The sequence below is a fragment of the Fringilla coelebs genome (assembly GCF_963513975.1).
Source record: "Fringilla coelebs genome assembly, chromosome: 3".
Classification (NCBI taxonomy): domain Eukaryota; kingdom Metazoa; phylum Chordata; class Aves; order Passeriformes; family Fringillidae; genus Fringilla; species Fringilla coelebs.
In genome coordinates, this window is record NC_140030.1 from 110,245,267 (window position 1) to 110,272,435 (window position 27,169).

Here is a 27,169-nt window from a genome sequence, read left to right on the forward strand (position 1 = left end):
AGGATTTTGAACTCTGGAACCTTCCTGCCAGTCCGTTTCTGCTGCCCACTGCACAGAAAAGTAGCAAAAACATCCCATTAAAGGAGTGGATTCCTGTCTGTTTAACACACAAAGTGCTTCAGCAACCTCAAAGAATCACTTTTTTTTTTTTTTTTTTTACAATTGAATTTATTAATGCCTTATATGACTATACAGCAGAGCAGTTTGTCAGATACACAGTACGAGTCCCTATGCAGTCTTTTTTTCAAAGAAACCTTCGGGATCAAATCCTGTTCTGTCAGGTGGTGCCAGCAGTGAGCACCTCTGCCTATGTTGTGACCACTCATGTTTGCCTTCCTTCCATGTTGATTGTATCCCAAATAAAACCAGTTGTGTGGCAGAAGGAATTAATCAACAGTGATGTGAGAAATATCTTCAAGCAATAGTGTCTGTCAGGAAAACACTTACCTATGGTTTGTATGTTTCTATGGTCTGGCTTCCTGTATAAAATGCTCAGAAGTAATGCTGTATTTTACTGTAAAATGAAATATTAATGCATGAATTTCTATTTTTCAATGGCCAAGATGCCATTCAGTTAAAATCTGCATCTCAAATAAATTTGTACACAAGTTTTCAAATGTCCAGCTCTTAAATCAGCATCAACACATTGACCTGGAAAGATTATTGGGACTTATTTCCGTCAAACTTGAAAATGGCATCAACCATTCCTGTCTCAAAACTCCACCACCCTTCCAGAGCTCCCTGGGACACTGGAGGTGACCCTGAGCAGCTCCTTCACGGGCTGCAGAGGAAGAAAAGGGACCGTGACAAACCCGCCCTGCACCGCGCTCTACTTGGACACTACTGCCACCACCATGGACAATGGGAATTTATCACAATGAACTTCAAATAAACACAAATATATTAAACTTGCCTCAAGAAAGCCAAATACTGGTATAATTTTATGTCTATAAGCTTTATTGATACTTGGGGTTTTGGGGTTGGTTTTTTTTTTTCCTTTTTTGTTGGGATTTTTTTACATTTCACAATGCATTCCACAGACTTAGTTCAGTACAGCTCAAACTGCAAGTGTATAAATTTTCACTTATCATTTCTTGCATAACAGGACAGGGCTTTAAGTTTCCAAACAACATTTGCAGCATTAGATACTCGGTCCACAGATTATCAGAGTCTGAAAGCTGGAGAATTATTTGCTCAAGATCAACTACTGTACGTTTGTGCAACAAAGTGTATGCTGTAAGTTTCTTTTACTCTGTGTGGAGGTTCTTTGTTCATTTCTCTTTTGTTGTTTCCAACAGATGCCAGTGTTTACAGAGACTTTTTAGTTTCTCAAGCTTGTGTGCTCTGGAGCTCGTCCAGGCCTCAGTCAGTTCTCTGAAGTACAAAGCACTGTGGAGCAGCTGAAAGATCTAAGCTTTGTGAAACACATATATATATATATATATTGGCAATTGATAAAACAAAATCACAATACAGCTATACTCATACCAAAAAGGCAAGATTTTTCAAAACTTGCTAAACTGGTATATTCTTCTAAAACATCTCATTTTAGAAAATCTGCATCAATCTACACAGACCATACACAGTGCACAAACTGGGAAGTGTTCTCCTCTGCCCCACCTGCTCTACACCTCCAGCACGCAGCAGGAACTACCTCTGATGAAGCAAATGTACAGCTGTCTCAGTCGTTTGTATTAGCCAGTGCTGCACACAGGATAAGGAAAGATGATTAGTTTTAGATCCATACATAGCAGCTTACAATACTTAAAGATGATAAAACACATGGCAGTCAAAACAGTTATTTTTCCTCAAACACTGCGTTGCTAAAAAATAAAGATCTGTGAAATTGCACTGCAATGTCAAGGGGTTTGCTATTCCCTGACCCTCCCCAGGTAAATCCAATGAGTATTTTTTCCCCCTTAAAAGATGAACTTTCTTTCCTATTGATAAGTTGCTTCGGGTTTTTTTTATTCAGTTTTGCGCTTCAACCCAGGGATCTTTGCTTGGATCCTGCAAGAGGAAAAAGAAAATAGACAAAGGTAAGTTTGAGTAACAAAAAAGGAAAGGTTAAACAGAACCTTACAAACAGCAACATGTGAAAAGAACCCTCACAACACAGCTTTATTCTCAGAGCCCAATGACACTGCTGAACTTCTCCTTTCCCCCTCAACTGCACCTGCTGAGGGGCTCAAGTATCACTAATGGGCTCACATACACAGATTTCTATTAGAAATAACAGAGGCTCATTTCAATACAGCATCAGCAATAAAGGAGCTCATTTCTTAACTAGTCCAGAGTTTGAGACCTTTTCCCTCCTCGGCCTGGCACATGGAAGAACACATTGGCCCTAGACAGGAGTGCCACATGTGCCAGGAACTGTTATCTGTACAAAGGAAAATAAATAAACCCACACCAACTCACTTTGCCATGGCATCTTTGACATTCTTGTTCACAAGTCCCAGGTAATGGTCGATTTGGGCCTGGAATTGAAGCAGAAAGAAGTTACAGCCCAGCTCCTCCTTTGCAGCCTGGCTGAGTCCCACAGAACTCTGTGGGAGCAGGGCTGGGCCCCTGTGGGCCCCACAGAACAGTAAAGCTGCTTAGCTGGGCCAGGCCGGGTAACCAGCTTAGGCTGCAGCCCAGCCAGAGGATTGAGCAGCTCTGGTTAAGCCCCACACACTCACTGCCCATGCTCCTGCCTTGGGGCTCCAGGGCCCCCTTTCCCTGTGGAGGAGGAGCCTGGTCAGGACCCCATGAGGCTCTGCCATCTGCTCCGGCCTCCCCCGGTGCCAGCCCGGCCCCCACGGCTGCCTTGTTGTTGAAAGGGGAGACGAAGGGCTAAGCCAGAGCTGGCTCCCCCCTCCTGTGCAGTGACCTGCCCAAGACAGCCCTGGCCATAATTTAATCACAAGTATTTCACTTTGGCTCCTTCCTCCCTACTCCTTTTACATGGGAGTCTCTCCCCAAGAGCAGCCCTGGACTGGGCCAAGCAGCTCCCACCTCCTGTTTTTGCCAGGGCTACAAATTCCACAGAGCTTTGGGAAACCAATCCCGAATATCAACTCCAAAAGGTACGGCAGGATTTACACACCGTGCCCTGTGCTGCTCCAGTCCTGACCAAAGCTGGACCAGCAGAAAAGGCCTCCAAGTTCATCAGGCCTTTTCCAGAACTGTTTGCTGGGGAAACCTCTTCTTCCACCAAGAAGGAAAAGGGAAAGCTTGCACACTCTGAACTTCTAGCTGAACTAGTGTTCCCTGGCCCTGGTTCCTGGGAAAAGGCCTATTTTAAAGGCTTTAAGTATTTCAGAAGACTGAAATTAATTTTAATTACTTGTTTCTTGTTTTGCTTCAAGCTGATTTTATGAAACATTTAATGAATTCTATTAAACACTCACCTGATGTCTCTCATAAATAACAGGAACGCTGAAGAGCGAAATCAAAGCTGGAAAAGAGCACATCAAATTCATAAATATCGACAACAGGGATGGTGTTCAGGCAGAACAAAGACTGGTTTCCACACCTTGATATGTCTTGCAAAAAGGTACAAGCAAAATGAGTAATTAAGCCCCATCCACCAACTGTTGGCCAGAAAACTCAATAATCCCTACTAAGGAGAGCCTGAGCTGTTCCCCAGGTCTCACCAGCAGTACAGTTACGTCTGGTCATAGGTCACTTTTTCATGGTGGGTCATGCAAATTCTTCCCAAAGGCTGCTCAGGCATCTTTTGGTTCTGACACCTGAAAGCCAGCCTGCTCTGGGATATAAGAAATTAAATCCTGCAGTGGGACATGGCCACAGCAGATCCTGCACCTCCTCCTAAGTCCCAGCACAGCAATGACATTCAGGGCAGGCTAAGCCTGACAGGGACACACACACAACAAACCTGCCTATTAACCATGTAATGTCTGGAAATCAGCAATCCCAAGGAATTCAACAACACAACTCAAAATTACCTGTTCTGTTGTATTATCAAAAAAAAGGAACTTAGAAGTGCAACATCTTAAGGCTACAGGATCAGCCTCCCAGTGACCAGACCCCACTGCCTTCCCAAGGTTATTTGGTGTGCCAGGTGTGTAACACAAGTCAAACACTTACCCAGGATCAGTAATGTCAGACCATTGAACAAGGCACCAACGTAAGTGAAAACCCACATCAACACTGCGAACTGCAAGGGAAAAAGAGCCCGTCAGCACCCACTCTGTGTCCAGGACATCCCATTTGCTGTAAGCACAGATACCCATCCAAAGAGCCCCAAAGTGCACTTCAGCCCTGTGCAGCTCCTGTAACCAGAGCTGCCTGGTGAGCTGGCTGGCGGATTCAGTAACGGGATACGGGGCCTCCTGCGCCCAGGTCACGGGGCTGGATTCAGCCCGAGTCAGCAGCGCCCAAACACTGCCCTGCGCCTTCCCAGGGCACTGCCAGCTCCACGGTGAGAACGATGGGCAAACACACAGCTCCTACCTCCCATCCTCCAGAGGGGACACGTCAGGCTAAGAGAGGCCAAAGGGCTGGTGCATGACAGAGCCAGAGAGAAAGGAGGTCACACCTGTGTGTGGTGGCCCTGCTGCCACCCGAGTGTCCACCCACCTGCCCAGCCAAGCTCTGACCAGGCCAGGCAGAGGCTCTGACACATCAGGAAAAGCCTGACCTAATGGGGTAGGGTGGGCTGGATTCACCTTTTCTCCTTCAAAAAGCCCAAAGACACTTTGGATGTTAAAAAATTTAGGAACGAGAGGAGTGAAAAGTGCTCTAAACATGGAAGCTGGCTCCAGGTCAGAGCCAAGCTCAGAAGCAAAGACATCCCTAAGGCCCCACACTGCCACCACTGCTGGCTCCCTATCTCAGCCCCGTTCTCCCTCCCAGCTGACAGCATTTGTCCAGCTCCTGGTGAGACAACAAGCTCTGCTTCCCAGCTCCACACAAAGGTCTGCCCACACTCAGTGCCAGGTGGAGTGTCCCAGGCACACCTCTGACCTATAGCAGTGGGAGGGGATCCAGGGCTGTCAGCTCTATTTCAGGGTAGGATTCCTCCCAAGGAAAATCAGCCGCTTTCTTCTAGAGTTGCAGGACTGCTGAGGAGTTGAGCAGCAGCCAGGAGCAGCAGCTTCCCCAGTGTTTATTCCTTGCTCTGCACAGAGCAGACCCCCAGGCCTGGTCAGCTCAGCACATGGTTTTCCACCAGAACCCAGGACACATCATGAGAAGGCTGGCACTGGCACCAGGGAGGGCAGACCTGGGCACAGTGAACAATCCAAGATGGAAACACTCCCATCAGCAGGAGCTACACCCAAGGAAAGGATGGGCACAAAGTGCTGGCAAGGGAAACAAGGCATGGTTGCAGGAGTGTGGGTGTGAGCCAGGACCCTGGTAACTGGCCTGCAGCCGAGCTACTCTGAACTTATGTATCCCAACATCCAATTTTAGCTTATCAAAAGATGTAAAATATCCAAACCAAACAAAATCAACAGCCAGCCACAAGATAAGGGCATTGATAGTCAATACAAGTTTAATTCCATGATCCCTAAAACAAAATCAAGTTGACGTCAAGAGCTTCACTCAAAACTGATCCTGTCCAAAATTCAGGTGCATTAACTGCAAGTGATGCATTTCTTTATCTGTCACCACTTCTGAGATGTGACACAGTAGCACCAGGGAGGAGCACAAAGTTCACCCTTGGAGAGGCACAAAGTTAACCCTCAGAGAGGCTGTACCATTCCTAGCAGCTGAGGGATTCTGACAGGTTTCTCAAGGAAAATAAAGCAGATTTGCTGAACTCCCTGGCCCAGTTCTACCCTGCAATGCCAGAGTGAGCCTGGAGCTGATCTGTCTCTGGAGCTAACCAGCCATTTTACTGGAGCAAACACTTCCATGCTGGAGCGGCCTGCATGTGCAGCACATCCACCAGAGGGAAGGAAGGCACCAGCTTGCACTGGGCAAAGAGCCCCCGAGGGTGTGATGGCTTACAGTGGTTCTCCTGCATCCCAACAGCAATCCATAACCTGCTGTCATGGATATCTGACTACTATACCTGACTATCCAGGTCCTGACCATGGACACAATTCCTGAAGCCCAGCACCACCCAGCCAGCTCAGCAGCCAGGAACACTGCTGATGACTCTGCCCAGGGCAGAAAATGCGAGTTTACGTAAGCACAGGGGTAACAAGACACAAATCAATCCCAAAGTCCAATAATTATCAGAACTATCACTTATTTTAGTGAGCATTGAATTTATGGTTCAAGAAAGAGCAAAATCCAGGAGTTCACATTTGATTACACAAGCTTCTCTCCACCCCAAGTCTGTCCAGAGCAGCATCAGGGCAGAACCATGAACTGCTGCATGTGCAGGTTTTAAGCCCCTACACTTATAGTACTGGATGGGAGAGGGACTCTGATCCCACAACTCCTCTCTCTGCACTCCTCTGACACTTCAAACAGCTCTCTCCAGGATCCATCCTGGAGTCCCTCTCAATCCAACATTTACTTACTGGTCTCTATTTTCTTATAAACTATGCAAACCCAGAGACCCTCACAGACACAACAAAGCTTACCTGTAACACACCTAAGAGACCTTTACAAACACAAAAAAACCTTCCCTGAAACACCTCTAAACGAAGCTCTAAGACAAGAAAAAGAAAGCAGAAGGCAGCCCAGGATCCACTTCCAGAGCTGATTCTGCCCCTCCCACCTGCCTGGGATGAGGGGAAGCTCAGGAGCCAAGCTTGGTCCTTCCAGGGACCTGCCCACCAGTGAAAGGCCTGGGTGGCTGATGGACTGAACCCAGTTTTGCCAGTCAAAATGGGCAAATCCAGAAGTGCCCCATGCCCCTTCTTTGCTACAGAACACTCAGATTACAGAGCTCTGCTCCTCAAAGCCTCAGCTGAGCAAGAGCAGCAATGCCCAGTACCAGCACAGCCTTTACCGGGACAAAATGAAGCTTCTCCTGGGGCTCTGGCAAGGGCTCCTCTGGAGTTACTCCTCAAGAGCTGTGAGGAATTTCTCCTTGTGCTGCATAAATATTTGGAGTCCATTTTAAGACTCCCCTGACTGAAGCATTGTTTAATAAAGAAGAAAAAAATCTTAACAAGACAGATTTTACAGTCAGAACTATTACACACAATGAACTGACCTGCAGACGTTTTCTACATTAGAGCTGTGTAACTTGAATTATACATAAACATGTGGTTTCCTAGAGTGAAGATGTTTAAACTACACAAGCCAAGATATTTTTATTTTTTAAACCAGGGCCATTATATTACATAAGACCCTGGAATCCCAATGTTCTCCTCAAGCACAAACTCTTCAAAATCAGTAACGTGTGCTTGTGAACTGTCCTGACATTCACTGGTTTCTGATAAAGGGTTGTTTCCAGCTACCATAAATTAGACTAATTAACCTACATAAAACATTTTAAATGTCAGAAGGAGAGAGGGGAAATGAATTAGTTCAGCTGAATAAACACATCTCTCCTATGGACAGTAGTATTTTAAGTGATTAGAGTGCCTTGAAGACATTCTGGCTGGAATTAATTCTGGTTCTAACATAATTCCTCCAGAAGGCCTTGTTTTTAGACCAGTATTCACTGGAACAGCAGCTGGCTTCTCACTGCTTCCTTCTCCTTTACTCCAAGGGGTTGGGATCCCTACACAAATGGTGTGAGAAGTCACCTAACTCAGACCAAGGCACGAATCACAAAGGGCTTGATCAGAAACACAAATGACCTCGTGATTCTGAGTTCTTCTGTGCTATTGATAATCAGATCCAAACAGGACTTTGGCAGCAGCACTATTGATCATGTCTCAAAAAACAGAAAAGAAACGATTGTGCAGGGAGCTGGTTGTGCAGAAAAGAATGCACAACCAGCTCCTCAAAAGCCTTTTCCTGCAAAGCCCTTCAGGAGGAGGGAGATTACTGCACAACCCCCAGGCCAACACTCCACCTCCTCTCTCCCTCCTGAGAACAGAAATCTGTCCCAGGAGCAGCAGAGCCCCCTTACACCTCCTCTTGCTTCCAGAGGGAACTGCCTCACTGCAGGACCCTTGCAGGGCATCAGGTGCAGCTTTTCTGGCACAAACTGTGTTTAACTTGGAGCACAATGAGAAACTGGATCTGCAAACTCTGGGTAAGATTCCAAGATCTGCCTGCAGGTTTCTATTGCACAGTTACAACAAAGGCTTGGACAGCCTGCCTGGTTTTCCCCAGTTTCACAAGGAACCCCTCCCCCAACTCCACAACAACTCAAAGGACTTTACAAAGCACTAAGGGGATTTACTGCAGGATAAATGCAAGTTTTTTCAAGAAGATTAAGCAAACTGAAAAAGAAGTGGACAACACACTGCACTAGGTAAAGGAAACACCAGTTTCAAAAACAAAAAAATGTAATTAGAGCTTGAAAGGAGAGAATACAATTGTCCCAGAAGAAAACTGAAGGGTTTTCAGCCAATCTTTTTATTTTGGAGGGGTTTTTTTTGCTGTGTTTTGCCGGTTTTTTTTTTGGGGGGGGGGGGGGGGGGGGGGTGTTTGTTTTGTTTGTTTGTTTTGGTTACACTGTGTTTAATTTATTACTATTCTTCACAGTCGGTTGTGCTCCGCCACTCTCAGTAAATCCCATTAAATTCTATATGGACGGACTCTAGCAGCTACACAGCACTGCTCACACTGGTTAGAGTAATTTGCAATCCCCATTTCAGTAATTCCCATCACTAAAAACAGCAGCTTTCACTCCCAAATCCAGGGGCTGGAACGAGTGTCCACCTTCCCAGTAACCCAAGGGCATCACTCAATCCTCACCATTCCAGCAGGAAGTGGAAAAACAACTCCTGTTTAAAGACAGGGAGCTGTGCATTAAACACAAACAGAAAACCAACTCCAAAGCAGGCTGGGACAATCTAGGCCAGAGCCACATCTTCCAGAGGGACACACAGGCATCAGTGACACACCCCCAATGCCCAGACTGGAGCATGGCTTGTTTTTATTGAAGATTGCTGCTGTGAGGGGCACCAGCAAGGAGTGAGAACAGGGAGCTGCAGGCAGCCACAGCTCACTTCTGCTTTCCATGTAGATCAAGTTATCCTTTACAGCTACCCCACCACGGAAGGCAGCACTCGATATCCAGCCCTGTGCCGAACACTTCCAAGAGCAAACTCCACCTCGTTATTTACTTAAGCAGAGCCACTGTTCATTCTGCAAGGAGCAGCAGGCTCTGCTAGCCTGGGTCAGCAGCAATGCCCTCACAGAGGCCAACTCACCTTGAGGGAATCCACCAGGTCATCGACGAGGAAGAGGCGCCGCAGCTCCCGGACGGTGCCGTTGACGTGGCCCAGCACGACGTTGCTGTACTTCTGGATGAGCTCCTCCGACACGGCCACATCCGAGTCCAGGTAAGCCCTGCAGAGACAGCCAGGAAACCTCAGTGTGAAAGTGCTGCAATGTCCTGAGCTATGTCTCAGAGTATCAATAGAACCTCCTTTTTGGGCTAGAGAGAAACAAACTTCACAGTGTGAGGAATGCTGAAAGGACAAACAGAACTAACCACAGTTATTCTTAGCCAACCAGTTTTTTCTCACTGCTATTGAATCAGTCACCTGCACCAGGCAAAAAAGGTGGGTGGGCTAAGACAAGGCCCTACAAAAGCAATATATCCATTTCTGCCCTTGGAAGGCCCCTGTGGAGTTACCATCAAGCTGTAACACACTATAGCACAGCAAAATGAGATGAATTTCTCATTTGCTAGAAAAAATTCTTACAGCTAGTGAAAGCAGTTCTTTTCCATAAAAGATATAAACCCCTATCTGGTTATATGTTCTTTCCATTCCACTGTCACTTATCTGTAGTTGCAGTGGCTATGGCAATTTGGAGTCTTTAAAGAAAGTATGAATTATTTATCTCATGTGCACTTGCAGGCAGAAGGAGCAATGCAGCACATCTGTAAAATGGAGCTCATTTCACAGTTTGTTAAACTTTTGTTTAGGGGATCCTGCTTTGGGGTGGTTTTATTTGGGGATTTTTTAATATGAAAATAGCACAATGCTCCCATGTATGTCATTTAAGGCAAAACTAAACATGACCTTGTGGCAAGTCCAAGACAAATGAAAACACTTCATATGGTAACTGCAGCAAGTGGCCATTTCAAGGCTACATTCTGCCATCCACCCTTGGCTTCCATCTGCTCACCCTCCCCAGCTCATCCACAGGATACTCAGCACCTGCATCAAAAATCCAATTCTTCTCACAGGATTTTTCAAGCAAAAATATCCTTCTTGTGGAGAAGCTATACAGAAAAAAGTAAGCAACCAGATATGCTGGGCAAGAATGTCTGCAAACTACTTAGGAATATCAGTGTTTTTAGAAAAAAAACTGCAGAAAGAGTACAGGTAGAAGTTCTGCTTGTTCTTACTAAGAAAAAGCTTGAAATTGTTGCTTAGATAATGAGAAGCAAGCAAGATTTCAGCTGGGAATATTCACCCTAAAGGGAGGGGTGTTTTTTCCCCAGAATTTTGTCCCAGACTGGCTTCCACTGGAAAAGGAGACACTGCACATGGTCTGGGAGGAACAGAGGGAAACCTACAATTTGCTTTGCCTCACAGAAGATGGAATACTATCAAATTAGTAAGAGGGCTGTGGATAGAGGGGCAAAAAGGACTTTCTGAAAACTGCAAGGGGAGACTGAGCCACTTCACTCATTAATAACAGGGATAAGCAAGGCTGGGCAGAGTGGGACAGGGCTGGCAGGGAAACAGGAATCCCACATTCCTACAAGTTCTTCAACACAGATTAATAAGGTTTCATTTCTCTTAAGAGGCAGTTCTGCAGCAGTGGGTACCTGGACCCTGTCAATGACCTTGCAAGTGGGAAGCACAGCTACAAACTAAACCAGACATTTTTAAGGTCTTGAAAGTTTTAAAAAGAATTAAGCAGCTTTTTGTCATGCTTTAAAACCCTGCTACATTTATTCTGATTTTTCCATCCCTTTCACCAAGCCCTCAGTCCCTTTTCTGTATCTACTGAATGACTCCTGAGAATCTGAAAGTAGGAAACACATTTTTCAGTGCAGTCTATTTTCATTATTATGCAACATCTTAACAGCACGTGTCACCCACTGCTTCTGGCAGCACCAACACTGCTGCTCTCCAAAACAACACCATTTTGCTTAATGAAAAGAAAAATCTCACCTGAAGGGGTGGCCCTCATCAGACTTCTGGATTGCCTGGATGACTCCCTTGTATATCCTAAAGCTGATGGTGACAGAGAGCAGGGCCAGGGCAATGTAGGCTGTGACGCTGACGATGCTGAACACTGTTAATGAGAGCAGCAGGAACAAGCTGGCTCCAAACACCACCCCGGTCTTCTTAATGTCTCGCCAGTAAAGGAGGTCAACAACTACAATTTAAAAGAGGTAAGAAATTAGAACAAGACAGCTTTGGCATGCATATCAAGGCAGCAATTTTTCATTATTCACTCGACTGCTGAGAGTCACAAGAGTGGAACTTGTGAACCCCCATCAAACCAGAGCTGAAACCACGACTAGAAATAGGTTATTTAGTGCTGGTTCAGCTCTGGACTTCAGATTATTGGGATTACTGCTATTAAGATTACCCCAGATGCAATTGTTCAACTTCTAAAACAATGCTGCCCTTAAGCAATGTCAGAATTCATCTCTTCAGCTACTGTGCTGTGTTCTGCACCAGAACCACAGCAGTTTGTGCTTCATTTCCTCTCATTGTCGGGCATTTTGTGGAGGTCACTCCCTGGAGAGATTGATTCCAATTCCCTCTGAGGACAGATAACAAGACACCAACAGATCTCTAAACCATTATATCTTTCCAAGCCTGGTAGAGGCAAAGGCACTGCTCAAAGACTCATTAACAGTTCATTTTGTTTTCTTTTGATGGAAGCATTCCCATGAGAGTTTATAATGTTGATTATAGGTGACAGACTGAGCCATCAAGAGGGAATACTCTCCCTGAAATGTCAATCCAGGCTAAATCTGCTGTGCTCCAATGCAGAAGACTTCGTTTGCAAACCAAGTTTAGTTTTCCTTAAGTGACCCTCATTAGAGAACACAATATTGTGCCATTTTTAGCATCACTGTTCAGAGCAAAGTACACCCTTGCACAAGGCATAGGTAATGGCTTAACACACCCACTGCAGATCTGTTTGTTAACAGCAATAACCTAGCAGAGACAGAGTTCAAGATGAATTACAGAAACCTATTACTATTGCACTGCACATTTAGTAATCCTGCCTCATCCTAAACATCACCAAAATCAACTGTGAAACAGTTAATCACAGCTTGGAACAATTATTTGGATGACTGTAAAAACATTTAAAAAATAGAATTTGTTTTTTGTTTCTTGCAGGAAGAAAACACAGTCGTGCTCCAACATTCAACACCTGGTAGCCTCTGTAGGGCAAAGTCTGTGTAACCCTTTTGTAGGTACAACATGCCAAAGCCCCTGGGGCTGGGGTGTGTTTTCCCAGACTTTCGAGAGCTGAAGTTCTTCTCAGTTATTCTGACATGGAAACTATACTGGATAGTTATAGCTCCCGAATAGCAGGAAAGATGAAAACCACGGTCAGAAACTTAAACCCACCCTAATGCAAAGTATCTAACCTCAATATTTAATTCACATTTCAGCAGAAGTTTCCTGCAGCCCCACAGACAGAGCCAGGTTACAGCTGCATCAAGACCTTCAGTTTATCACAGACCAGAAGTGCTGTGGAAAGAACAGCCTCACCCCTCCAGCACCATCCATCCCACTCCTTTCTTCCAGCCTGGCTGCCTGTGCTGTGCCAAAACCATCCCAGAAAGCAGGAGCCAGCCAGATCAGGGCCTGGCACTGCCACCATGTGACTGCACAAACATATGGGGGCAGAGATAGAGCAGCATTGCCCGGAGGCAACGCTCCTGCTCTCCCAGCACCTCCAATCCAAACTCCTCCTTCCACTGCAGCCCAGGCTCCAAGCAACACAACCCGTCCTTAATATTTGTAAAACTCAAATGAATAAAATCAAGTCATTGTAGATCTGCTGTTGTGTGGGTTGCAATCCCAAAATTTAACTTTTTGTTTCGGTTTTTTCCTTTGCTTCCAGACACAAAAGAATCTATTATTGTCTCCGCACACCTTGCATTAAACATCAACAAAATGGTGTGACTGACCTAAGAATCCTTGTAAACCTGCAAACCTAAACTGAGCTGCAAAGAGCCTCAACACCTGGGTGAGATCTTCACAACCAGTCTTGCCAAAAAAAGCAGTTGGTGGATTTTGTGCTCTTAAATCATGTAAGGCATCTTTAAAAAAAAAACAAACTTTTTTTTTTTGAGCATTTGCTGCAAGTACTAAAACTATGTTTATTTTTAAATGCTGCAATTTGAGCATCCATGCACTCGAATTTGGTGCTGCCCCTGTATCAGGTGACACATTCAGTATGAGCCCTGCAGACAGCATTACTTCTGTAAACGAGCTGCTCCCTCCTCTCTGCACAGCTTTAAAGCTGTGAGCTCTTCATAGGAAATCACTTATTCCATGCATTAATGCATTATCCCAGCTATAAGGAATGTAAAAAGAGAAATTCGTCTGTATGACAGTTCCAGAATGCCAGAAACAAAGGTACATTGCTGGAATTAAAGCACACAGCACAAGCCAAATGGCCTTTAGCGACCCATCAAGTCTTTTGTTCTCGGTAATCAATAAGAAAAATCCCCAGCCAGGAGCTCCCGGACCAGTTAAGCTGCTCATAAAACATTTTTCCTCATTTCATCTCCACTCCTTTTGGAGTCCGACCAAACGAGCGTAGGTTTAATGACATAAGGATCTGGTATCATCGTAAATTCCTCAAAGGAAATTCGGTGTTTAAGCCACTGAAAAACTGCTTTGTAGTTCTGCAGTCCAAGAAAGCAGATGAAGCCACTCATCTGTATTCTCTAATTGATCAGAAACAAGTTTTGCATTTATTTTGAAAGGAAAAGATTAAAAGCATTACTAGAAGCAGCTTTCTGGCTTTAACTTACACGCAAGATATGCACAGCAGATTAAAAATAAAACCAGAAACACAAAAACCCCAAACCCATTTTCAGCAACAGCCCTGCAACATTTTTCCTTATGGAAACTGTTCCGAGCTGCACTTTATACAATATGAAGTATAATAAAATAAATAATATTAATGCACGTCTTGCAGGCCTATTCTAAAACAAGAACAGCTGCCTACATTTGGTAAGCACGAACTGTCACTTGGCACGTCTAAAAATAGTCCTGTACCATCCGTGCCTTACATGCACAACTCATCTAGTTACATTTTGCTTTTAAAGCAAGTGCTGCGACAGCTTTGGCGCTATATTTTTTTAAGTCTTTTCCTTTCAGATATTTAACTTAAAACTGAGCAAGTCATATCGGGTTTTAATGACAAAAACAAGCGGTCTGATACATTTAACCTGATAATCCTCTTTTTAAAAACCCCTGAACCAAGCAACCCTGTCTTGTTTTTTGGGGGGTTTTTGTTCGGTTTTCATTTTTTTAAGAAAGAGAAATTAAAAGCGAGCGAGCCGAGCTCACGTGTACCACAGAAAACCAGGAAAAAGGAACTAACCCGTTTTGGCATCCATCTTGAGCGTGCTGCAAGCACCCAGCCCTGGCACGGCTCGCTCCCGGCGCTTTCCACTTCCTGCGAGGGCACTCGGAGGTCGGAGCTACGCAACCTCCGCCCGCTGCCATCCCAAACCCCGCCAATGGCCGCCTGCGCGCTAAATCCTCGGAATGCAGCTGCGGAGCCACGGGCTGCCTGCACAATGAACAGCTCCCCGCTAGCCACTATTCACAGCCCAACAAACCCCGCGCTTCAGCGCCGAAGAAAGGCTGTTTGTGTCGAAGGGGAGGGGAGAGGGGGAAAAACACTGCACGATTTACAGGCGTTGTTACACTGGAACCTTTCTGTGACGTGAAAGGTAGGCATGGATCCTTTACATTCTCCCAGTAACAGCGAGGGGCACAGGGAAGAGCCTTTTCTGGCTCAGTTTAGCGTTGTGCCAGTAGAGAAATGGGACACAGCGCTGAGAACCGGCAGCTTTCAGCACGGCTGCAGCACAATGTCCCATCTGTCACCGAGCAGGAAAAGCTGCTGGGCAGAAAATCCACAACCACAAATTGCTCTGCATTTCTGCTCAGAGAGGCCTTTTCCATTTACTTGTAATAAATTTCATATTCACACAGGATGTGATCTTCAGGGTTTCTACTGATCTCTGTGCAGAGAATCTGAGTGCTGACCTGCAGTCCCACTGGACACAGCCCAACCCCCAGGAGAAGCCATCAGCCATCCAGTGGTTGGTGTGTCGAGCACCACCACAGACTGGGGTTTGACATTTTCAAGGCTTCCTACATCAGGGTTATTATTCAAAATCCTGGTTGACATCCTAACAGGAGCAGAAACTGGCCCACAAAATTGCAGCCTCCGTTTACCCTCATCAGACAATGTTGTTGGAAGCCAGTTTGGTCCTTGACCGTCTCCTTGCAAGCCAGGAACAACCAGCAGCTCCTGGCTGGAGAAACTGGCTGGTGACAGCAGGACTGCAAGTGGTGCCAAGCACGTGGGACTGCCACCAACAGAGCTGTCCCTGTCCCAGAGACAGGCATCCCTGTGGAGCAGCACATCCAGCAGGACCGATGGGCAGGTGGCTCCAGCTGGGTGCCAGAGGCACAGAACAAGGCTGCACCACGCACAGCTCAGGCATGGCACACCTGCACCCCAACCCCAGCAAAAAAAAGTGATACAGATTTCACAAGTACATGCTAGAACAACAAGGCAAACACTACCAGACTCTCAAAAAAAAAAAAAAAAAAAAATTAATTCCCAGATAGTACCTAATGAGCCAAAACAACATTTTCCTTTCATTTCTACTTGACCAGATGCTCGTGCACGTGTCCACAATGTGCCAACTGGGAAAACCATTCCAAAGCCCCGATTATTCATGATTGAGGTTTCCTATGCAATCTTTGCCATCAGTTAACTAAGTTAAACCAAAATTCAGGGAGATTTCTGCTCATTAATTAGAAAAGAATCCTGGGATAACCTGGAAGTATAGCTGTGCTGTTCACCATACCATCACATCAATATTCAGCCATTAAAACCTGACAATTCCTTGAAATCATTAAAAATTAAATAATAAATGTTACCTTTTAGTACCAATCACTCCATGGGGCCTATCTTCAAGAGCATTAAAAATTAAACTCATGCTACTCCCAGGGTAGACCTGTTTCATCCTATCTAGATGATCAATACCACAGGTATTAATCAATGCCAAAGGTTGTACCACTTGCATTATGCCTGTTCCTCAACTACAACACATTAACCAAATCTAAATTTAAGATTATATTCATTAGGAAGTAGTGTTTCAGCTGCAAAGTCCAACTACAAATTGTAGTTTTTGCTCTTCTCTGGTTTTAGATTTAATTTTTTTTAAGTAATTTTTTAGCATGTTGCAATATTTGCCTCTGTATTTATTTTGGGGCTTGATGAATAGTGCAATCAGTCCCTGAACTTTACCCACCATTTTCCATGCCACTGGAGCCTGACCTAAGGAAGGAAGAATGTGAAACACAGTATCTTCATCTTGTTCTAAACAAAAAAAAAGCCCCTCTAAACCAGGCTTCAAGAGCAGCTGCAAAAGGAGAGGAACCAGGATCTTCTGCTTCCCCGAAACCCTTCATTTCTGCTTCCATTTTCTTTTAGACCTGGTCTCTGCTCAGAATGTGAAATTCAGGGGCTTTAAACCAAAACAGACTCCATTATTCTCAAGGCCTTAAATTCCAGGGTTAGAAATGTGCTTTCAGATCAGCACCACCCCTGCCAGGCTGGTTGTAAAAGAAACCTGAAAATTAGGCCTGAAGACAAAAAAAGGAAACTTGCCTTCCAATTTTTACCAAAACCTTCCGACCTCAGCCCTCTTTTTTTTCCCCCCCTTTCCTTCCTTTCTTCCCATCCCCACGAATTTCAGGCCTGACGTATGAAGCCTTGAACATTTAAATTACTTACTTATCAACAACAATATATTACTAAACACTGCATAATATTTTTCCTGATATTTTACAGCCCTTTAATAAAAGATTAAACTTTAAGAACCTGATTCTGCAGGGGCAAGGGATCAAAAAAAGTCCTTCAGGATTTTTTTTGCTATATATTTAGGTTCTGAAAAAGCATTCTATGGATTTCAGAGAGCTGGCAATTTTGTCCAAGTAGAATATAAAAAACCCCAGATTTTGAACAATAATTCCCAAAAAAAAGAGGAAAACGTCACAAGCACCAAGCATGACAGGGCCCTTTAAAATACATTTAAGTATCTAGAGATAATTAATTTTTTTTTAAAGCTTGTCCTGATGATAAAGTATGAAGATTACTTATTCAAATAAGGCTTAAACTCTAACACACTGAGCACTAATGTAATGATCCACAGAGATTTACACCGGAGATCTCCCATTGGTGCTTACAGGAACAAAGGTCAGCACCACACTAATTTAAGGTCAGCTACTTATTTACCTAAAACAATTTAATATTATGGCTGTAAATTCTGAAAAATCAGACACAGTTTTACCTAGTATTTGACAGAATTATGAAAGATCCAAAGCAAACAGGATTAAGGGTATATTTCAAACAGATTTTTAGAGAAAATATCCCCACCCTGCTGTAGCCGGCATGCAGTTTCTCCTCTTAAAAATATTAAAACATAACCTGCAAATTACGTGGGGTTTTACAGTTAATGGATAGTATTGTTAGATTATTAATAATCTCGAAATTTCCAAGGACCAGGGACTAAACTGGGACTACGCCGGTATTTGTGCCCTGCATACCAAAACAAGCCCTTCATTAATATTCTCTGTAGGACTGGAAAAGATCTGCAGTGTCACACGAGCCGTTTCACCTACATAAAGTATTTATTCTTCTGCATTGCTCCTATTTACCCATTTTAACCTGCAGCTTTTCTAATTCTGCACGTGGCACAAAGAGGCTCCACACCTTCGGCTACATTTCACAATCAAATAAATACACGCTACAAACACCATTTGCTGAAAACGACCCGCGGCATCTCAAAGGAATAAAATAAGGAAAGAAGGTGAAAAAATAAATACCCTTGTCCTTCCAACTGCTCGGCTGACTGTCCATCTCTCCAGCTGGGATTATCAATTATGCATTCCAAGAGGGGAGAGCTGCGGGAGAAGTGCCCTGCAGCCCAGGGAGGGAACCATGGGCTTCCCCGGGCTCCGCAGTGGTGCTGCACTGGTGCTGCAGGAGCGGGTCAGCTGACGGGGTGTGGAGCTGACGCAGTGCTGGCACCGCACGGCCCCGCTGCGCCCGGCGCAGCCCGGAGCGGCGGCGAGGAGCGCTGGCACGGCGGGAGCGGCTCCTCCCGGCCCCGGGGAGCGGCTGCTCCGGCACGGCGGCCCCGCTGCACGGACGGCAGCGAGGGCTCCGCAGCCCGGCCGCGCTAAGCGGCTTTTCGCCGCCCGGCTAAAAGTAGTCACCAGACGAGCTTTAAATAGATTGCTTTTCAAACAGAGGTTCAAAGGCGTTTACAAACCTCCCAGATGTATGGCTTCCCCTCGGGTTTCTGTAAACTAATGTCTGCCTGCTGGAGGACTAACAGAGACGTCTTTGTAACACTTCTCCCTTCACAACAAGCGGCGTGAAGGGAAACAGAAAAGGACCCTTTCTGTGCCTGGAACAAAAGCAGAGGCTCATGAAGAACATGATTAATCCTTTTGCTGGTATCTTTAGTCTCCAGGAGCTGCTCAGCTGTATTTTTTCTTCTTAAGGAAGGCTGCAGAAAAAGTTACTCAGCCCTTTACCTAATTCCTACCAGCAAACACCTTCCCCTTTTTTTTTTTACATCAGCATTCTCTGTTGGCAGCTGCAGAACTGACAATTAACTGTTCCCTTCATTTAAATAAAAACAGGAACCTGACAGTTTGCAGTGCCAACATATAGAAAGTAACATTTAAGTATTGCACAAATACGTGCAATATTTGTGAAAGAATATTTGTGGGAGGAACGTAAACTACAATTCTGAACGTGAAATAGAGGAGCTGTGGGAATCCTGATGTCATTTTGTTTCCGTCCCTGCTGAAAAAAACCACAATTTCTTCTCCAGTTTGGAATTTGTTCTTAAGATCTGGAGCTAACAACAGGAAGCTAAAATCTTCCCAGGATTGCTACAAAGCCTCTTAAAAATCTAGTACACCATTTTCTTAAGAACCAGAAAAGGGCATTTCCAAATACTGTAGACCACGAGGGCTAAAGAGCCCAATTCAGACCTTAAATAGACAGTTTCACTTTTCAGTAGAACAATCTTACACTGAGAAAGATTACTACAAAGAGACCCAAAAGCCCTGTTTTTGACATCAAGTGCTAGATAAATTTAAGGCCTCCTTTGTCAGCAAGAACAGTTCCATCTCTTTTTAACTTATACAAAGATGTGCATTTCAGTTCCAATTTCAACAGGTAAATCCAAACAAATCCAAAATAGGAGGGAAGTAGGGAGTGTATATTCAAACATCACAGTGCAAGCAAATGTGAAAAGTTGCATTGTACAAAAAAAAAAAGTACAAAATATGTCTGAGAATCTGTGTCTGTCTTCAAGCTGAACTGGAAACCACCAAAACCTGTGAGTCCCCCTCCATATTTGTACTGTCACTCAACTTGCCAAAAACGTTGTGCTTTCAAAGGTCTATTAATTATCAAATTTCTAAAGATAACAAATTAATGCCTCTTCATGTTTATATTCTTTGTATCTTATACTTAAAATAGTGCATTTATGCAACTCTGTCTAAACAGAGTTAATTGTGGCCACAGCAGAGTGGCTGTGCCACCAGTCCTGTTTGTCCCATCTCCAGTGTGCCCTCACTGCCCCCAGATCCTCCTCTCGACTCTGCAAACTCAGTGTTCATTCTCACCACTCCGTGCAAACACACCCAGAATGAAATCCATCTCCCATCTCAGGCAAGAGGGGCCCCTACTCTGCACATAGACTGGGCACCAGCACTGCCAAACTTCTGGAGGAGCTCTGTTTTCAGCAGGGATACTGCACACCTGCCTCTAGAACATGTTTGAACACCAAGTCCAGAGGAGGTGGCATTATCAGGTCCCCCAGACAAGTCAGACACAATCAGTTCTGGACACGTGTCATGGCACGCCCCAGCTCCACGGAGCTGCTGCCTGGCAGGGAGGGCGAGTGCTTTACTCACTCCCTACTCACCCATTGAATCACCCTGAGCAGGGGCCCTGAGAGCAGCACTGCAGCTCCCTCTGCTCTCCCCCAGTGCTGGTGCCTACCTGGGAGTTGGGAACTTGGCCCAAATGCTCCATTTTCTCCCTAATTCTGCCACTCTGAAGGAACTTCCTCAGGCTTTGCTCTTTTAGCAGCCTCAGTGACACAAGTCTTTGCCTCTCAACGGGGGTCACAAGAGCTCTAATGTCTCTGTCTTTCCTTCAGAAAAATGTCACTCATTAGGTTTGGGTTTTACCCTCATTCCTCCTCCTCTGCAAATACTCTTCCCTCTGGAACTCTCCATTTATTACTATTGACCTGGTAGCATAGAAGATGACCTGAACAAGCAACGAATCTAAGAGTGCAATGAGATGAAATTAACTCAAGATATTTTATGGTGAATTAAATGGAATTTTACCAATGTACTTCTGAAAGAAACTCAGATATTCCAAGGCATTTTTTCCTCCAGTGAAAAACAACAAACAAACCCAAACATCTCCTATCTGCTGAGTGGTACTATTCAACTCACTACAAACACAGAAAATAACAGAAATTCCCCAAAAGGGTACAGCTGGTATCAGGCAGAACTTCTTATGTCCTTTAAGATTCACACAGCTGCAATGACCTGGTTTCTATTACAGCATCAAAGGAAGTATATGATTTCTGCCCCTATGTTGTAGGAGGAAAAAGAAAGATTCAGCACTAGTACCAGCCTCTCAAAGCACATTTCCCACCTGGGCTTCACCTTTGTATCTGCCCCCCAAGAAAATCCAGGAAATGTAAAATATTATTAATTAGCTGCATTTCTGAGTGCCTGTAATGAAAGCAAATAACCAGTTAGATTTAATCTGAAGGGAATGTCTACAGAGCTGGTGGTCAAACCCACCATGAAACAAGGGTGTTCTGGGAAACAGTGTCTTGATGGTAAGGATCTCAACATTACTTCCAAATATTATTGTAATACTCAGCATGGACACACTGAGGGATTCAAATTGCCAATTTCCGTTTTAGTACATAACTTTGTCGTGGCCAGAGGTTTTGAGTCTATAATTCAATAATGTCAGTAATATAAAAACCTCCACATCCCATCAATCAAAACCAGGTTTGTGGAAAGCATGGGCTTGGGGAGGATTAATGATCTGTATGAGAGAAGAAAGTCTGTGCAACAGAAGGGCCAGGATATGTAATGTGTACATTTAGCTTTCACCTCTCAAACTCATTTCAGGAGTTGGGAATTTCTCCAGACCCGGATGGATCCCTTCCCGTCCGGCAGGCGCTGAGGTTCCACCGCGGTGACAAACACTAGATGGCATTAGAGCCCTGTCCCACAGGCTGGCCCTGTCCATGGCTCCCCCGTGCCGGGTGCTCACACCTCCTGAAGGAGCTGGGCAGCAGCACCTGAACCCACAGGAACTGCCCTCGGAGCTCCCAGCTTACCAGGCAGCGCATTAATGGAGCACAGGAATGCGCATTTGAGGTCTGGGGAGGCGGACAGGGAAGCAAGGGTGTTTGCTCAAAGCCAAATACAGCAGCTACTGAGAAATACAAACTTGGGGGGGGGAAGGCACTGTATTCAAGAAAGCAGAAATTGCTGGTTGCAGGGGTTGTTTTGTTTGCCCTTAAAATTGTTCCAGTTGTTACATACAGTTCTGAATTTGTTTGGGCTTGGGGTTTTTTGCTTTTGTGTGTTTCTTAAATCTGTCCAGGTTACCCAAGGGTGTGCCAGGCACCATTTAACAAATCTCCTTCTACCCAGGATACTCTTCAAAACTTTACATTTGCTTCAGTGAACTGGATAAGTTTAAAAAGTATCTGCAATGTTTTTAGAATCCCTGTTAGCTCCCCACAGCCCACTGGGGCTGTAAGAAGTTACAACACACTGGCATTGAGGTTAGCTTCCAAAAAATAGCACTGTTAAGTAAGCATTCCACAACCTTGGATTTAAGTGCACCAGTAAGGCAGCTCAGATTAAAGCTTTAACAAGCATCAATCACACCATCACACCAGCTGAATTCCACAAGTCTTAAGACACAGTGAAATCTATTTCAGTTCCACTGATGGGTAGGGGAAAAAAAAACAACCCAAAGAACAAAGGTAGACTCAGAAGACCAAACACATGCACAAATGCACTTGGCCTTGTGATGAACAATCCCTCCTTGTTAGTTCTTCAATGATACTCTGAAATTGTGCCTAAGCAGTGCAGTATTTAAAGCAGACAACTGATGCTGTTTGTGGCTTTTCTCAGAAGTCCAGTTCTGTATTTTGCAACACAGAGCGTTGCAGAGTGTGAAGAACAATCCAGAAAAAAAGGCCCATTTTTGAGTTAGTATTTTTATCTATTTAGCTTTAAACAAGTGCTCCTCTGGTGTAAAGCAAAAAATTTTCTTCCCAAACAACACAGCATGTCAAAAATGCAAACTGCAGCTGCTCTCCAGAGTGAACACAGTAATAGTGAGAGGCTGCAGCTCCCCAGGCCAGCTCACAGCACACTGGACAGACCTGGGCCCTGTCCCTGCACTGGGCCATGGATGGGAGAGCAATGGCACTGTTCAACTGCTCTCTGCTCTGGCAGCTGGGTCTCTGCAGCTTCTGAGGCAGCTTCCCACAGATGGAAGAGCAGCAGCTGTGTCCTCCTCAGAGCCACAGGGAGGGGCTGCCACCCCCAGCCTGCTACATCTATGCAATGAATAAAGACCCTCTCCAAAGGTCTCCCTGTAAAAATATAACACAAAAGCTTTTATATTAAGTGCAGTGTTTTGCTTTAGCTTTTTTTTAAAGTAGTCTGAGCTCTAAGCAATTAACCCCTTGACTTGAAGTCCAAGACATACAGCTGCTCTCTAGACAGTTCTATCTGCTGGAAGCCCGAGGAGCCTTCACAGAACACACAGACACACAAAGGGTTTTAACAGTACAGATTATCAATGAAGTTTTACCCCAAACCAAGGGAAAAGCAAAACTCTTTCCTTTCTGCCTTACCTGTACATATAGAGGAGGTGAGACAGGAGACATGACAAAGGTAAATATAAAAAAATACATCATCTACCTTATTTCCCAAACCAATTTCAATGGCACCAACACTGATGTTCACTTCAACATGTACCTGCTGTTCCCTTGTAACTCAGGGTATTCTGTAATCCTATTTTATGAACTGTAGGCTGCAGCTACTGCATAAATACAGTACTGCTGCTGAGTCAAACTAACTCCTGCTTTTCTATTTAGAGCACTGTGCTTTCTGCAGTAGGTGGTTTTTTTTGGTGTGATTGCTTCTGGTCAAAGCTTAAGTAGCAGCAGAGTGCTGCAATATCAAAAAGCAAAGTAGTCCTCTAGTCTACAAAAATCTGGAAATTCATGAGGTGTTCAGTTCAGAGAAAAGGTTACAACTTCCTGCTACTGTAACTGCACATAACCGTAAGAAAAATTAACTACGCTGAAGTGCAGGCCCACCTGAAAAGAGAAACAGGAATTAATACCTGTGCTGTACATAAACCAGTGTTAGTGTTTTCAGAACACTCCACTTCTTAATGACCACTTTTTCAGTATAACCTGCATACTAAGCTCCCTCACGTTCGCCCTTTGTATAAACCACCAGCCTTGATCTAACGCAGGCTGGAGATGCACAGACTCTTCTCCAGATTCCAGGCACATACAGGAGCAGCAGGGGTATTTTCCTGAGTTTTACAGTCTGATGTCTGAACTGTTAATGAAAAGGAAGAAATGCCTCTTCAAATCATGTGCACACAGCAAACAGCATCCCAGATTCAGAGTTTGGGAGGCCGTGCCATGCCCAGCCTGGGGACAACCATGGAAAGGCCTGCAGTGAGCAGTCACTTATTTCTGCATCGACAGACCATGAGCCGCAGAGCTGGAGGAGAAACCTGGAGATGTTGAGTCCATCCCTGATAAACAGAAAAAAGGTACTAAAGCAATCAGAATATGAAAAACGTACAAGTGCAGGCACTGACATTTTCTGTTACCCTTGGCCTACAGAGAAGTTTACAGAAAGTGATTTTAAAAGAATAAGTCAAGGCATGCTTAAGTTTAGCTAAAGAATTATGCAGATCAGCAAACTGCAAGACAGCATACACAGATTACCTGAAGACTTATTCAGCTTTGCTGAAAATACAGCAGTAGGTTTTTTCTTTTCTTTAACAGAAGCAGCTTCTTTCTCAGCTTCCTTCTCAAAAGCTCCTGGTTTTACTACACTGACTATCTCTTTTTCAGCAGATAAAGGTGAGGTATCTGTGGCTGGTAAGGACATGGTGGATACTTCAGGCACTTCTCTGTCCACAGCCTCCAAAGACTTTTTCAAGGCATTGCTATCTTCCTCAGCTTTTACTTCTACATTCTTCATAGATAGATCACAGGGCAGCTCTGGGCAAGGCAACTGCTTCTCACCCTGGATCACCTTACTGATGTCTTCACCTTCATCTTTGTGCAGTGTTTCTCGGTCAGTGGCTTCTGTCACAAACTCAGGAACAGCTTTAGGATGACCTAACATCACAAAGTCTTCTTCCACTGAGACTGGGGAAGACTCCATGGGTGAGAGAGCTTTGTCATCTGCTGTTTTTGGTTCCATAGCAACAGATACATCAGCTGAATAAGCCAAAGCATCCAGCTCTTCCATTTGAAGAGGAATCTTATCTGCCTTGGCTACTTTTGCAGGTATTGGCTCAGATGGTGGAGCAGCAACAATTTTGGAATAGTCCAGCTCGGGTTGGAATGACTCTAGATAAGGCTTGCCTGTGGCAGCTACTGAATCCACCAGTCCTTCCTCCTCCTGTTCTTCATCAGTTGCAATACTCTCAGTGGATTTACTTTTTAGGAGGAGAGATGGATCTTCAGTTGCTTCCTCAGCAAAGTCAGATATCATTTGGCTATTAAACAGGCCAGCTTTTCCAAACTGTGGAGACGGGGTTCCATCTAGTTCCTTGTCTTCAGGCACATCCTGAGAAATGCTTTCTGTTACCATCTGTGAATACTCTGTGAAAGATGGAGAAGGAGATTCACCAGAGACCTTTGTTCCCTTAATTAAGTCACATGCAATAGATATATAAGGAGTCTCCAGATCTTCAGGAGTGGCACTACCCTCATCATCAGGTTGCTTAAATGCCAATGTCTCCTTTGCTTCCTGGGCCTGTGCCAGTGGTACATCCACTGCCTCTTGGTATACAGGAGGTCTTTCAGCCTCTTTTACATTCTCATACTTGGCAGTGGGCATAAATGTTTCTAGTGGGGAAGCTTCCAGCTGCACAGCAGATACTTCTGCCCCAGCAGCACCAGTGCTTAGCGGGGCTTCCATCACAATATCCGGCAATATGGGTGATGGAGCAGCCTCCGAGCCTTCGAAGGAGGGGCAGATTTGCGCCGCGGGTTTCAGAGTCTCCTGCGCCGCCTCGGAGGTTTGCACTAAATCAATCTTGGTTTCATAAGCCAGCTTGGTGCAGGCTGCATCGTGCATCTCGTAGGCCTCCTGCACCAGGTCAGGAGTGAGACCCTCGGGCATGTTTGCAGCGCTGTCGGGCGGCACTGGCGGGACCCCCTGTGCTTTAGCAGGGTCAGCTCCCTGCCCTTCCTGCCCACCTGCTCCAGCAGCAAAATCACCTTGCTCTGGGCCCGTCTGAGCTTTCAGTTCTGCAATTTTTTTCTCATCGTCGGTTCTATTTTCTGAAATGCCTTCCTCTAGTGGAGAAAGAGATTTGCCTTTGTTACCACCAGGACTTGGAGAGGAGTCAAATTTAGTACAAGTGATGTAAGGTTCTTTTACAGCTTCTGGGGTGCTTGGGAAGGAAGGCTCTTCAGCACTGCCTTCACTGTCTCTTTCATAATCCTTCTGCACAGTCAGCTTACCCACGCCATACTTGTCATCCAAACTGCTCTCCAGCTTGGCATCTATCTTACTTCCAACATCCTCTTTCATGCTGCTCAGTCCATGACTAGCACCTTTGACTTCCCATATTGGCTCAAATGGTTTGAAGTCTGCATATTCTTCCCTCCTAAGAGGGTCTTCTTTCAGCACCCCTTTTTCAACATGATCACCACCTCCTCTGTACTTGTCTTGGTTATAGAAGAGATCTTCCTGGTTTCTTTCAAATAAATCTTGGGGAGATTCTGGAGACATTTTCAGCTGCTCTGCAGGTGTTTTCTCCAGGTTAGGTAAATCTTCAGGGCCCTCTAGCTGTGTTTTTTCTTTAGCTGGAGATAAAATGGCTGCCGCTTCTTTAGCAAATGGGGGTTGAGAGTATTTCATCTCAGAAATGTCTTTATCATTTCCCTCTGCAAGAAAGGGGTTTGTGGCATTTTTCATAGGTTCTTTATAAACTTCACTGGAGCTCTCTTTGCAAGTACCTCTTGCAGGGAATCCATCTGAGAGGTTACCAAAGGCTGTGTGCTCTTTAAAGGGATCAGCTGAGAGAGGAGAGAAGGAAGGAAGAGAAGGAGCAGGATCAAGCGGGACTGCAGTAAAATCCTCTTGCCCAAGCGCCTTAGTGCTACCTGGCTGCTCCTGCAACTCCATAACTTTTTCTGTGACCGTGGATAGAAAGGAAAGTTAGAGAATGCAAGTGCTCTCAAAGTCAGTGCAAACTTTCAACAGGTTCACATGATTTTAGCTACTAAAAGGCTCTTCCAAGGTCTAGTGTGGATACTATGAGCCATTAATATACACTATCACTTAAAGCTACTCTACTTCACTTCTAGCAGAGAAGTGAGCAAGAGGCTCAAGAAGCAGCAACTTTATGCAGTGCAAAGATCTCAGTAAAGCTGAAGATGCCAGACAAGTACAGGGGGCAATATTAACAAAGCCAGAACAGGAGGGTGGCAAGGGGAGACAGAGACAGGGGGTGTGTGGATGCTTGGGCATAAACATATTGCACAAACATGTGCCAGCAAAGTCTTTTTTTCACACCTTTTTTAAAATTTGTG

At 44.9% G+C, this 27,169-nt stretch overlaps 1 protein-coding gene across 5 annotated transcripts in view; it reads right to left on the reverse strand.

Annotated features, from left to right (window-relative positions):
- Positions 1–939: 939 nt before the first annotated feature.
- The window catches only part of RTN4 (reticulon 4), a 41,180-nt gene continuing 14,950 nt past the window's right edge, over positions 940–27,169 (reverse strand). The window contains exons 3-9 of one of the 5 annotated variants that reach the window (XM_084203081.1): positions 24,341–26,653; positions 11,169–11,376; positions 9,246–9,384; positions 4,096–4,165; positions 3,396–3,442; positions 2,422–2,480; positions 940–2,010 (exon numbers count right to left, since the gene is read on the reverse strand). In XM_084203081.1, the coding sequence (XP_084059207.1) occupies positions 1,968–2,010; positions 2,422–2,480; positions 3,396–3,442; positions 4,096–4,165; positions 9,246–9,384; positions 11,169–11,376; positions 24,341–26,653 (2,879 nt within the window). In that variant the 3' untranslated portion in view covers positions 940–1,967. Of the gene's footprint in view, positions 2,011–2,421; positions 2,481–3,395; positions 3,443–4,095; positions 4,166–9,245; positions 9,385–11,168; positions 11,377–14,583; positions 14,671–18,113; positions 18,473–24,340; positions 26,771–27,169 lie in introns of those variants that run through there. The other 4 variants (XM_084203080.1, XM_084203083.1, XM_084203084.1 and 1 more) reach the window with 4 other exon arrangements.